This window comes from Pseudophryne corroboree, chromosome 2 (genome assembly GCF_028390025.1).
Source record: "Pseudophryne corroboree isolate aPseCor3 chromosome 2, aPseCor3.hap2, whole genome shotgun sequence".
NCBI lineage: Eukaryota > Metazoa > Chordata > Amphibia > Anura > Myobatrachidae > Pseudophryne > Pseudophryne corroboree.
Window position 1 is genome coordinate 36,010,720 of NC_086445.1, and position 14,545 is coordinate 36,025,264.

A 14,545-nucleotide genomic window follows, 5' to 3' on the forward strand; every position below is an offset into this window, starting at 1 on the left:
ATCAGATGAGTGAATGAAGTGTGTGAAAAAGCGTGGGTTCCCCCGATAAGAAACTGGTAATTTCTAAAAAGTTACTGATGGCGTACCCTTTCCCGCCAGAGGATAAGTTACGCTGGGAGATATCCCCTAGGGTGGATAAGGCGCTCACACGTTTGTCAAAAAAGGTGGCACTGCCGTCTTAGGATACGGCCACTTTGAAGGTACCTGTTGATAAAAAGCAGGAGGCTATCCTGAAGTCTGTATTTACACACTCCGGTACTAGACTGAGACCTGCAGATAGGGCTGCTGCAGCGTGGTCTGTGACCCTGTCAAACAGGGATACTAGTTTGCTAACATAAGAGCATATTAAAGACGTCGTCTTATATATGAGGGATGCACAGAGGGATATTTTGCCGGCTGGCATCCAGAATTAATGTAATGTCCATTCTGTCAGGAGGGTATTAGAGACCCGACACTGGACAGGTGATTCTGATTTTAAAAGGCGCATAGAGATTCTGCCTTATAAGGGTGAGGAATTGTTTGGGGATGGTCTCTGGGACCTCGTATCCACAGCAACAGCTGGGAAGAAAATTTTTTACCTCAGGTTTCCTCACAGCCTAAGAAAGCACTGTATTATCAGGTACAGTCCTTTCGGCTTCAGAAAAGCAAGCGGGTCAAAGGCGCTTCCTTTCTGCACAGAGACAAGGGAAGAGGGAAAAAGCTGCACCAGTCAGCCAGTTCCCAGAATCAAAATTCTTCCCCCGCTTCCTCTGAGTCCACCGCATGACGCGGGGGCTCCACAGGCGTAGCCAGGTACGGTGGGGGGCCGCCTCAAAAAAATTTCAGCGATCAGTGGGCTCGCTCACAGGTGGATCCCTGGTTCCTTCAAGTAGTATCTCAGGGGTACAAGCTGGAATTCGAGGCGTCTCCCCCCCGCCGTTTCCTCAAATCTGCCTTGCCGACAACTCTTTCGGGCAGGGAGGCGGTGCTAGAGGCAATTCACAAGCTGTATTCCCAGCAGGTGATAGTCAAGGTGCCCCTACTTCAACAAGGAGGGGGTTACTATTCCACACTGTTTGTGGTACCGAAACCGGACGGTTCGGTGAGACCCATTTTAAATTTGAAATCCTTGAACACATACATAAAAAATCCAAGTTCAAGATGGAATCGCTCAGGGCGGTTATTGCAAGCCTGGACGAGGGGGATTACATGGTATCCCTGGACATCAAGGATGCTTACCTGCATGTCCCCATTTACCATCCTCACCAGGAGTACCTCAGATTTGTGGTACAGGATTGCCATTACCAATTCCAGACACTGCCGTTTGGACTGTCCACGGCACCGAGGGTGTTTACCAAGGTAATGGCAGAAATGATGACACTCCTTCAAAAAAAGGGAGTTTTAATTATCCCGTACTTGGACGATCTCCTTATAAAGGCGAGGTCCAAGGAGCAGTTGTTGGTCGGAGTAGCACTATCTCGGGAAGTGCTACAACAGCACGGATGGATTCTAAACATTCCAAAGTCACAGCTGGTTTCTTCCACACGCCTACTGTTCCTGGGGATGGTTCTGGACACAGAACAGAAAAAAGTGTTTCTCCCGCAGGAGAAAGCCAAGGAGCTGTCATCTCTAGTCAGAGACCTCCTGAAACCAAAACAGGTATCGGTGCATCACTGCACACGAGTCCTGGGAAAAATGGTAGCTTCATACGAAGCAATCCCATTCGGCAGGTTCCATGCAAGAACCTTTTAGTGGGACCTCTTGGACAAGTGGTCGGGATCGCATCTTCAGATGCATCGGCTGATAACCCTGTCTCCAAGGACCAGGGTGTCTCTGCTGTGGTGGCTGCAGAGTGCTCATCTTCTAGAGGGCCGCAGATTCGGCATACAGGACTGGGTCCTGGTGACCACGGATGCCAGCCTTCGAGGCTGGGGGGCAGTCACACAGGGAAGAAATTTCCAAGGACTTTGGTCAAGTCAGAAGTCATCCCTACACATAAATATTCTGGAACTGAGGGCCATTTACAATGCCCTAAGTCAGGCAAGGCCCCTGCTTCAAAACCAGCCGATACTGATCCAATCAGACAACATCACGGCAGTCGCCCATGTAAACCGACAGGGCGGCACAAGAAGCAGGATGGCGATGGCAGAAGCCACAAGGATTCTCCGATGGGCAGAAAATCACGTCTTAGCACTGTCAGCAGTGTTCATTCCGGGAGTGGACAACTGGGAAGCAGACTTCCTCAGCAGACACGACCTACACCCGGGAGAGTGGGGACTTCATCCAGAAGTCTTCCAACTGTTGGTAAACCGTTGGGAAAGGCCACAGGTGGACATGATGGCGTCCCGCCTCAACAAAAAGCTAAAGTGATATTGCGCCAGGTCAAGGGACCCTCAGGCAATAGCTGTGGACGCTCTAGTGACACCGTGGGTGTACCAGTCGGTTTATGTGTTCCCTCCTCTGCCTCTCATACCAAAGGTACTGAGAATAATAAGAAGGCGAGGAGTAAGAACGATACTCGTGGTTCCGGATTGGCCAAGAAGAGCTTGGTACCCAGAACTTCAAGAAATGATATCAGAGGACCCATGGCCTCTACCGCTCAGACAGGATCTGCTACAGCAGGGGCCCTGTCTGTTCCAAGACTTACCGCGGCTGCGTTTGACGGCATGGCGGTTGAATTCCGGATCCTAAAGGAAAAGGGCATTCCGGAAGAAGTCATTCCTACGCTGATAAAAGCCAGGAAAGATGTAACCGCAAACCATTATCACCGTATTTGGCGAAAATATGTTGCGTGGTGTGAGGCCAGGAAGGCCCCAACAGAGGAATTTCAGCTGGGTCGTTTTCTGCACTTCCTACAGTCGGGAGTGACTATGGGCCTAAAATTGGGTTCCATTAAGGTCCAGATTTCGGCTCTGTCGATTTTCTTCCAGAAAGAACTGGCTTCACTGCCTGAAGTTCAGACATTTGTAAAGGGAGTGCTACATATTCAGCCCCCTTTTGTGCCTCCTGTGGCACCTTGGGATCTCAACGTGGTGTTGAGTTTCCTAAAATCACATTGGTTTGAGCCACTTAAGACTGTGGATCTGAAATATCTCACGTGGAAAGTGGTCATGTTATTGGCCTTGGCTTCGGCCAGGCGTGTGTCAGAATTGGCGGCTTTGTCATGTAAAAGCCCTTATCTGATTTTCCATATGGATAGGGCAGAATTGAGGACTCGTCCCCAGTTTCTCCCTAAGGTGGTATCAGCTTTTCACTTGAACCAACCTATTGTAGTGCCTGCGGCTACTAGGGACTTGGAGGATTCCAAGTTACTGGACGTAGTCAGGGCCTTGAAAATTTATGTTTCCAGGACGGCTGGAGTCAGGAAAACTGACTCGCTTTTTATCCTGTATGCACCCAACAAAATAGGTGCTCCTGCTTCTAAGCAGACTATTGCTCGCTGGATTTGTAGCACAATTCAGCTGGCGCATTCTGCGGCTGGATTGCCGCATCCTAAATCAGTGAAAGCCCATTCCACGAGGAAGGTGGGCTCATCTTGGGCGGCTGCCCGAGGGGTCTCGGCTTTACAACTTTGCCGAGCTGCAACTTGGTCAGGGGCAAACACGTTTGCTAAATTCTACAAATTTGATACCCTGGCTGAGGAGGACCTTGAGTTCTCTCATTCGGTGCTGCAGAGTCATCCGCACTCTCCCGCCCGTTTGGGAGCTTTGGTATAATCCCCATGGTCCTTACGGAGTTCCCAGCATCCACTAGGACGTCAGAGAAAATAAGATTTTACTCACCGGTAAATCTATTTCTCGTAGTCCGTAGTGGATGCTGGGCGCCCATCCCAAGTGCGGATTGTCTGCAATACTTGTATATAGTTATTGCCTAACTAAAGGGTTATTGTTGAGCCATCTGTTGAGAGGCTCAGTTATATTTCATACTGTTAACTGGGTATTGTATCACGAGTTGTACGGTGTGATTGGTGTGGCTGGTATGAGTCTTACCCGGGATTCAAAATCCTTCCTTATTGTGTCAGCTCTTCCGGGCACAGTATCCTAACTGAGGTCTGGAGGAGGGTCATAGTGGGAGGAGCCAGTGCACACCAGATAGTACCTAATCTTTCTTTTAGAGTGCCCAGTCTCCTGCGGAGCCCGTCTATTCCCCATGGTCCTTACGGAGTTCCCAGCATCCACTACGGACTACGAGAAATAGATTTACCGGTGAGTAAAAATCTTATTTTATTCTCATACGGGTGCTGTGCTAAGACCGACGATTGCGTCGGCATGGGTGTGTAGCGCAATTGCAGCTTGGACAGATGAGCTGAGATCAATTTGATACTATGGATAAGGATACTATATTCCTAACTCTAGCCCATATAAAAGACGCAGTCTTATTTATGAGGGATGCTCAAAGGGACATTGGTTTGCTAGCTTCTAGGGCCAATGCCATGTCTATCTCAGCGAGAAGATCCTTATGGACTCGCCAATGGACAGGTGATGCGGATTCCAAGAAACATATGGAAGTACTACCCTATAAGGGGGATGTATTGTTTGGGGATGGGCTGACGGACCTGGTTTCCACAGCTACAGCAGGTAAATCAAATTTTTTACCATATATTCCCCAACAGCAAAAGAAAGTAACACCCTATCAGATGCAGTCCTTTCGGTCGCACAAGTCCAAAAGAGGTCGGGGATCTTCTTTCCTCGCCAGAGGTAAGGGCAGAGGCAAGAGAGCACCTGCTGCGGCAGGTGCCCAGGAACAAAAGTTCTCCCCGGCTGCTCCAAAACCCACAGCATAACGCTGGGGCTCCCCTGAGGGAGTCCCCACCGGTGGGGGCACGTCTTTGACTTTTCAGTCAGGCCTGGGTCAGTTCGGACCTGAATCCCTGGGTGTTGGAAATAGTTTCCCAGGGTTACAAACTGGAATTCGAGGAGGTGCCCCCGCGCCGATTTTTCAAATTGGCCCTACCAGCTTCCACATCGGAAAGGGATGTAGTGTTAGCTGCAATTCAAACGCTGTGTATACAGCAAGTGATAATCAAGGTTCCCCTGCACCAGCATGGAAGAGGTTACTACTCAACCCTATTTGTGGTCCCGAAACCGGACGGTTCAGTCAGACCGATTTTGAATCTGAAATCCCTAAACCTGTACATAAAAAGATTCAAATTCAAAATGGAATCACTCAGAGCGATAATAGCCAACATGGAGGAGGGGGAGTTTATGGTGTCTCTGGACATAAAGGATGCGTACCTTCATGTCTCCATATATGCCCCCCATCAGGAATACCTGAGATTCGCTGTACAGGATTGTCATTACCAATTTCAGACGTTGCCGTTTGGACTTTTCACGGCCCCGAGGATTTTCATCAAAATAATGGCGGAAATAATGGTGGTCCTGCGCAAGCATGGAGTCACAATTATACCATACTTGGACGATCTCCTGATAAAAGCGAGATCAAGGGAGAAATTGCTGAGCAGTGTGGCGCTCTCTCTGAGAGTGCTCCAACAACACGGTTGGATTCTAAATCTACCAAAGTCACAGTTGATTCCGACAACTCGACTACCGTTCCTAGGTATCATACTGGATACGGAACAAATGAAGGTCTTTCTCCCAATAGAGAAGGCCCAAGACATCCAGAACATGGTCAGAGAACTGCTAAAACCGAAAAGGGTGTCAGTTCACCAATGCACTCGAGTTCTGGGAAAAATGGTGGCGGCCTACAAGGCCATTCCCTTCGGAAGGTTCCATGCACGGACTTTTCAATGGGACCTTCTGGACAAGTGGTCAGGGTCCCATCTGCACTTACATCGGAAAATAACTCTGTCCCCAGGAACCAGAGTGTCCCTCCTGTGGTGGTTGCAAAGGGCTCACCTACTGGAGGGTCGCCAGTTCGGGATTCAGGACTGGATCCTGGTTACCACGGACGCGAGCCTCCGAGGATGGGGAGCGGTCACACAGGGAAAGACTTTTCAGGGTCTTTGGTCAGACCAGGAGTCCTGTCTACACATCAATGTGTTGGAACTCAGGGCCATTTACAACGGCCTTCGACAAGCGGAGAGTTTTCTTCGAAACCTACCGGTTCTGATTCAATCAGACAATGTCACAGCAGTGGCTCATGTGAACCGCCAAGGCGGGACAAGAAGCAGAGTCGCGATGGCGGAAGCCACAAGGATTCTGCGCTGGGCGGAAAATCATGTAAGCGCTCTGTCGGCTGTCTTCATTCCAGGAGTAGACAACTGGGAAGCAGACTTCCTCAGCAGACACGATCTCCATCCAGGAGAGTGGGGACTTCATCAAGAAGTCTTTGCAGACGTAACAAGTCTTTGGGGAACCCCTCAAATAGACATGATGGAGTCACGCCTCAACATAAAACTTCGGAGGTATTGCGCAAGGTCTCGGGACCCTCAGGCAGTAGCAGTAGACGCACTAGTAACACCGTGGGTGTTCGAATCGGTCTACGTGTTTCCTCCTCTTCCTCTCATCACGAAAGTGTTGAGGATCATAAGACAAAGAAGAGTACAGACGATACTCGTTGTCCCAGACTGGCCTCGAAGGGCCTGGTACTCAGATCTACAAGAGATGCTCACAGGAGACCCCTGGCCTCTTCCTCTGAGGGAAGACCTGTTGCAGCAGGGGCCATGTGTATTTCAAGACTTACCGCGGTTACGTTTGACGGCATGGCGGTTGAACGCCGAATCCTAGCAAAAAAGGGGATTCCGGAAGAGGTCATCCCTACTTTAATAAAGGCTAGGAAGGAGGTGACGATAAAACATTATCACCGTATCTGGCGAAAGTATGTGTCTTGGTGTGAGACCAAGAATGCACCTACGGAAGATTTTCATCTGGGTCGTTTTCTCCACTTCCTACAGACAGGAGTGGATATGGGCCTGAAATTAGGCTCGGTTAAGGTACAGATTTCGGCCCCCTCGATTTTCTTTCAGAAGGAATTGGCTTCTCTTCCAGAAGTCCAGACATTTGTAAAGGGAGTGCTGCACATCCAGCCCCCTTTTGTGCCTCCAGTGGCACCATGGGACCTGAACGTGGTGTTGCAGTTCCTAAAATCACACTAGTTTGAACCGCTTAACAAGGTTGAGTTGAAATTTCTTACTTGGAAGGTGGTCATGTTGTTGGCCTTAGCATCAGCAAGGCGAGTGTCAGAATTGGCGGCTCTCTCACACAAGAGCCCCTACTTGCTTTTTCATGTGGTTCGAGCTGAATTGGAATTGAGGACAGGTCCGCAATTTTTGCCAAAAGTGGTTTCTTCGTTCCATATGAATCAACCTATTGTGGTGCCTGTGGCTACCGGTGACCTGGAGGATTCCAGATCCCTAGACGTAGTCAGGGCCTTAAAGATTTATGTAGCCAGGACGGCTAGAATTAGGAAAACAGAGGCTCTGTTTGTCCTGTATGCGGCCAATAAGATTGGCGCTCCTGCTTCAAAGCAGACTATTGCTCGCTGGATCTGTAATACGATTCAGCAGGCTCACTCTACGGCTGGATTGCCGGTACCAAATTCGGTCCCATTCCACTAGGAAGGTGGGCTCTTGGGCGGCTGCCCGAGGCGTCTCGGCTTTACAACTTTGCCGAGCGGCGACTTGGTCGGGGTCAAACACTTTTGCTAAATTCTACAAGTTTGATACCCTGGCTGATTGCTCAGTCGGTGCTGCAGAGTCATACGCACTCTCCCGCCCGATTGGATGCTTTGGTATAAACCCCATGGTCCTTACGGAGTCCCCAGCATCCTCTAGGACGTAAGAGAAAATAAGATTTTAAACCTACTGGTAAATCTATTTCTCCTAGTCCGTAGAGGATGCTGGGCGCCCGTCCCAGTGCGGAAACTCTGCAAGACTTGTATATAGTTGTTGCTTACATAAGGGTTATGTTACAGTTGACATCGGTCTAGGACCGTTACTGTTGTTTTTGTTCATACTGTTAACTGGTTATGTATGTTCCAGGTTACATGGTATGATTGGTGTGGGCTGGTATGAATCTTGCCCTTGGATTGCTAAATCCTGCCTTGTATTGTCCATCTCCTCTGGGCACAGTTCTCTAACTGAGGTCTGGAGGAGGGGCATAGAGGGAGGAACCAGTGCACACCCATAGTCAAAGTTCTTTTTAGGTGCCCTATCTCCTGCGGAGCCCGTCTATACCCCATGGTCCTTACGGAGTCCCCAGCATCCTCTACGGACTAGGAGAAATAGATTTACCGGTAGGTTTAAAATCTTATTTTTAAATACAGAAATGTCGCCCTCTGAAAAGTATAATCATGCATATGTACTCAGTACTTGGTTTGAGCCCCTTTTGCTTGAATTACTACCACAATGCGGCATGGCATGGATTCTATCAGTCTGTGGCACTGCTGAGGTGTTATGGAAGACAAGGATGCTTCAATAGCGGCCTTCAGCTCTTCTGCATTGTTCCGTCTCATGTCTCTCATCTTTCTCTTGGCAATGCCCCATAGATTCTCTATGGGGTTCAGGTCAGGCGAGTTTGCTGGCCAATCCAGTACAGTAATCCCACGGTCATTGAACCAGGTTTTGGTAATTTTGGCAGTGTGGGCAGGTGCCAAGTCCTGCTGGAAAATGAAATCAGCATCTCCATCTCTTGTTAAGCTGCTCCTGAACAATAAACTAAGTCAGAAGCATCTTCCATGGGCTAAAGAAAAAAAACAAAATAAAAAGGTCTGTTGCTCAGTGGTCCAAAGTCCTCTTTTCTGATGAGAGCAAATTTTGCATCTCATTTGGAAACCAAGGTCCCAGAGTATGGAGGAAGAATGGAGAAACACACAATCCAAGATGCTTGAAGTCCATTGTGAAGTTTACACAGTCTGTATTGATTTTGGGGAGCCATGTCATCTGCTGATGTTGATCCACTGTGCTTTATTAAGTCCAGAGTCAATGCAGCCGTCTACCAGGACATTTTAGAGCACTTCATGCTTCCTTCAGCAGAAAATCTTTATGTAGATGCGGACTTCATTTCTCTAGCATCCATAAGGGATATTGGGGACACATTAGTTCTATGGGGGGGGGACCCGCTATAGGCCCTGCATGAGACTGGCTAGCGATGGCTGTACTTAACATTTATGTGAGGCTACAGCATGATTAGGAGACATGGCCAGTATAAATATACATCTCTAGCTCCGGTGCCATTACGGGGGGCGGAGCTACATCAGAGCGGGCTCAGCTACATTTTGGCGCCTTCCTCTGCATAAGCAGCAGCCTCACACAGCTTCTCCATACTGTCACACGCTGGATCACTGGTACAGGGTGTAGTTGGGGGAGAGCCGCTATTTGTGCACAGATATTATTCGTCTCAGGGGTTCATTATATAAACAGTTTTCACTGATATATATAAAAATGCTGACAGCCTCACTGGGGCTCTGCAGCATTGGGGGTGCTGTTGTCCTCTCTTCTTCTGTGTCTCCTCATTCATCTGGTTCCATATTCTCCCCTCTTTCATCTGGTTCCATATCATGTGATCAGTGTAGTCAGTCCTCACAAAATGCTAAGGACAATGTGGGGGAGAGTCACAAGCCTTCCTAGCTGCCGGCTATCAAAACTATGATGTCTGATATGTCATCTCAACTCACTGCAAATGCCAATAAAACACAAGAACTGCAACACGCAGTAGCAGATCTAGCTGCCAGGGCTGATGTTCCCCCCCCCCCCCTGTCTAATACAGGTGCGCATAAACGTGCTTTACCTGCACTCCTCTCAGATACTGATGATGATTTACAGGATGATGGGGATCCCATAAGTGGGGATTCCACCCCTACACAGGGTATTGAACCCCTCATTTTGGCTATAAGGGATGTGCTAAAGCTCCCCCTAGTGGACACTACTAATCAGCAGTCGTTTTTCCTCCCACAAGACAAACTGACAGTCACTTTTCGTGATTCTAAGGAATTAGATGATTTATTTAAGGTAGCATGGAAAAATCCAGATAAAAAATATCAGGTGTCAGAACGGTTTTTGCATACACTCCCCTTTGCCCCTGAGGGCAGAAAGTTCTGGGAAGAATCTCCGGCTGTAGACGTCTCAGTCTCTCGTCTCTCTAAGAAGGCGGTGCTCCCGGCTCCGGGCTCCTTTACAGTAAAGGACCCTGGGGATAGAAAAATTGAGACCACACTGAAATCTATCTACATTGATGCAGGGGTATCTCAAAGACCAGTCATTGCAGGTTGCTGGATGACACATGCAATTCATTCCTGGGCTACTCAAATTCAGGAGGTTCTCTTGGGTGACCTGACCCTGGTTACCACAATGACTTTTCTAAAACACATTCAAGACACTGCAAGAGTCCCCTGTGACTCCCTAAAGGAGATTGTCAATATTAACGCTAGGACCACTGCTATGGCTGTATCTGCACACAGAGCCATATGGTTGCGTCAGTGGATTGCAGACACTGATTCCAAACGCAAGGTGGAATCTCTTCCCTTTACAGGTGAATGGCTCTTCGGAGGTGAATTGGATGCATGGATCTCCAAAGTTACTGCTGGGAAATCCGCGTTTCTTCCCTTGGGGGCTCCGCCTGCTAGACGTACCTACAGGGACCATCTACTCAATCCTTTCGGTCCACCAGATTTCGATCTAGGGCCAAGGGTGCGTCAAGTGCAGCTAGAGGCACCAGGGATAAACCTAAGAAACCAACCGTTACCGGCTCTCAAGAACAGAGCACCAGTTCAGCTTCCGCAAAAACCTCAGCATGACGGTGCCCGCCCACCCCGGGAGGATCTCGAGGTGGGAGCCTGGTTACATCACTTCAGCCACATCTGTGAAAGTTCCTGCCAGGATGCCTGGGTAAGGGACCTTATTTCTCAGGGTTACAAGCTGGAGTTCGACTGTGCTCATCCCCAACGATTTTTCAAATCAAGCTTACCAGCTTTGGAAAATATGCGTGTTACGCTACTACAGGCCATCATAAAGTTGGTCCAGTCCCAAGTCATTGTTCCAATACCTCTGCAACAGCAAGGACGAGGTTACTACTCCAGTCTGTTCGTTGTGCCAAAACCAGACTGGTCTGTGAGGACAATTTTGAATCTGAAGTCCCCTTACCTAAAGGTTTTCAAATTCAAGATGGAATCTTTGAGAGCAGTGATCACAGGCCTGGAACATCAGGAATTTCTAGTGTCCCTGGATATCAAGGACGCCTGCCTCCATATCCCAATTTAGCCTCCTCATCAGGCCTATCTGAGGTTTGCTCTGCTGAACGATCACTACCAGTTCCAGGCATTACCCTTTGGCCTGTCTACAGCTCTGAGGGTGTTCACGAAGGTGATGGTGGAAATGATGTTCCAGCTCAGGGTCCAGGTGGTCAACGTGGTCCCTTACCTGGACGATCTCCTGATGAAGGCTAGTTCCAGGGAGCTCCTACTGCTCCATATAGATCGCACTATCCAACTTCTGTCACACCTGGAGCCATCTCAGCGGCACCTGTTTCTGGGAATGATACTGGATACTGTAGCACAGAAAGTGTTCCTCACAGCTTCTCTCGACAACGCCAGCCACTGGGCGCTGTCATGACAGTCTGTACCATGTGACTGCTGTGACTGCTGCACCTCCAATGAGAGACCAGTATTCCTCGATACCTGTGTCCTGTCCCCAGTGAGCAGGATATATAAGACTTCCTATTTAGTCATGGTCATTGAACCAGGTTTTGGTACTTTTGGCAGTGGCAGAGGACAATGTGAGAACTCTCCAGGAAATGGTTTGCATGGTTCTCCGACCGACTCGAGTTTCCGTTCATATTTGCATAAGATTGTTGGGAAAGATGGTAGCCTTGTACGAGGCCATTCAGTATGGAAGATTCTATGCCAGACCCTTTCAATTGGAGCAGATAAGTGACTGTGACAAGGGACCCGGGCACACTTTGTGACATAAGGAATGTCAGCGTTATTTACCCGTCTGGTAAATAAGTGGGCTGAAATAGGGCATACCACGGGCGGCATTTAAGAATGTTTAGAGCCCAGTGGTGCCCTTCTGCATCCATAGTTCCAGTAAGAGATCAGTAGTGCAATCCCCGGGTAACACATGAAACATTCACAAATATTCCCCAACCATAGTCTCAGTGTAATGTGGTCCTGTGGAAGTAGCGTTAGGGGTAGTAGTACAATACCCCCTCCCCTGGTCTCATCACAGTAAGTATAACAATCTACATTTCCCCGTCGCTGCTGACTGTGGCGCTGCAGGAGAATGGGCCATTAGCAGTGATCGGGATAAGGTTTTATTTGCAGGACTTTGGTTCTATGTTACTCCATCATATCCGTCACTATAATGTGTGTGTATCAGCTGAGGTCTTCTTCTGCGTTATCATTTATACATCTGTGTATATTCCCCACAGGTGGGTGTAACCCTACACACCCCGCAGACCCATGTGACACCCCTCTCTATACTCCGGGGTGTATGGGAGAAGAGAACAGGATGATCAGCCAGGATTATCAGGTAGAGGAACCTGCTCTGACCTCTCCCAGCTCCTCACATGTCTCACATTGCAGGATATTGTGTTATTCCCATGTCCCCGCCCTGTGTGTGACTCCTATACAGATGTCCCGTGTAACGTGTGGGTGGGACACGTATGTGACACATGTTCTTGTATGACAGGCTGTGCCAGGAGACAGGATGTGTTACCAGCGATGTAAAGAAGAGGACGTTCCTGCTGAGATCAGATCAGGTGAGAGAGACGGACATACAGACAGTGCTGTCATACAGGAGATATGTACAGTGGTCTCTGCGGCCTGGGGTTCCCATGCAGTCATCATGTTGGGTCTAAGGATTTCCTGCAATAACGAAATTGCAGACATTAATACCTTGTATTAAACCATCCATTTACACCTAACCTTCATCATATACTCAGAGTGCCTAAGCCCCGGAACAGCCCCCAGGCAGACTCATTGTAGCTGGTGTCCGTTTCCTCATTGACTGTATCGGTGAGAGATGTTAGGTACCTACAAGATTTCTAAAGATACAGGTAGGAAATTAAGATGCTTCAACAAATAGCGTTCTGCCTAAATTAACACACCAGGGTCTTTCTCCTGTGACCGGATGAATCCTCCACCTCCGCCAAGCGATAATAGATTGAGTTTGGGTCTCACTAGAGCTGGCTAAACTCTCTTACTCTCAGTAACTGCCTGATACTGACTCCACCCACTGTGCAGTGGGCAGGTGTGTTGCTGCCACCACGTGGCACCTGGAACCACGTTTCTACTCCGGCACCTGATACCGTTTGCTGTTGTGTATTTGTGGGCATGCTGACACACACCTCTGGACTGGCTTCGGTTGACTCCCACTGGTCACTGACCATCTACCAGGCCCTGCATCAGTAGCTGGTAGAGATTGGAGACACTGGGCTCAAAACAGTTGGAGAACAGGACTGCGTGTTTTGCATTCCTGTTTGTCACAAGATGAAAAGCAATCGTCTTGAAGGCAAGATGTTTATTGCTTAAAAAGTCTTAAAGACCTTTACTCTTTACAAGCATTGCTCAGAGGGTACAGCATACAAGGTGGTTACAGCAGATCTCTCAGTCAGAGAGAATATCTCTCTTTCACTCAGGGCTCACAGAGGCACTTTTATATATAGTCAGAAGGCATAATACAACTCACATTACACAGGAACTGACAATTTACAATTCTCGTTTGATATATTTCTCACACAGACTCCAAATAATGTTTGCATTTGACTTCTTAAATGAAAAAATGGTTCTCATCCTTCCCTGCATACACCTCTAAGGATTCTTATATCAATCGTCTATTTAGAGAATGGCGAACGTGCCATGAGTTTATCATGTGTTAGTGTTCACTCTAGGAATTTTTTAGGGCAGGGTGCTGATCACGGGTAGGGCACATTTTTCATTCGGGAGGGCACATTTTTCGTTCGGGAGGGCACATTTTTCAATTAGAAGGGCAAAATTAGGTACATACTATAATGCTTGGTCCTCCCATTCCCACATGATAAAGAATGGGCAGTGCGCGCCAAAGGCGAAAATTTAGGGGCGTTGTTTTTCGTGGGGTTAGGGGCATGGCCACATAATAGTGGCAATTCACATTACACCACACAATAGTGCAGCTAATACACACTGCACCAGGTAGAACCTCCTATACACACTGCGACAGGTAGAGCACGTTATACATATTGCGCCAGGCAGAGCACATTCTACACTTTGCGCCAGGCAGAGCACGTTATACACATTGCGCCAGGTAGAGAGCACTGAGACACACTGCACCAGGTAGAGAGCACTGAGACACACTGCACCAGGTAGAGAGCACTGAGACACACTGCACCAGGTAGAGAGCACTGAGACACACTGCACCAGGTAGAGAGCACCGAGAAACATTGCACCAGGTAGAGAGCACTGAGAAACATTGCACCAGGTAGAGAGCACCGAGAAACATTGCACCAGGTAGAGAGCACCGAGAAACATTGCACCAGGTAGAGAGCACCGAGAAACATTGCACCAGGTAGAGAGCACCGAGAAACATTGCACCAGGTAGAGAGCACCGAGAAACATTGCACCAGGTAGAGAGCACCGAGAAACATTGCACCAGGTAGAGAGCACCGAGAAACATTGCACCAGGTAGAGAGCACCG

General features: G+C 48.6%; 1 protein-coding gene across 5 annotated transcripts in view; it reads left to right on the forward strand.

Annotated features, from left to right (window-relative positions):
- LOC134995759 (oocyte zinc finger protein XlCOF7.1-like) overlaps positions 1-14,545 on the forward strand; it is a 62,879-nt gene that overhangs the window by 28,938 nt on the left and 19,396 nt on the right. For 4 of the 5 annotated variants that reach the window (XM_063951129.1, XM_063951130.1, XM_063951132.1 and 1 more), the window contains exons 9-10: positions 12,303-12,403; positions 12,563-12,632. The exons of the other annotated variant lie outside the window; for it this stretch is intronic. In XM_063951129.1, coding sequence (XP_063807199.1) covers positions 12,303-12,403; positions 12,563-12,632 — 171 coding nt within the window. The remainder of the gene's footprint in view (positions 1-12,302; positions 12,404-12,562; positions 12,633-14,545) is intronic. 5 annotated transcript variants of the gene reach the window in all.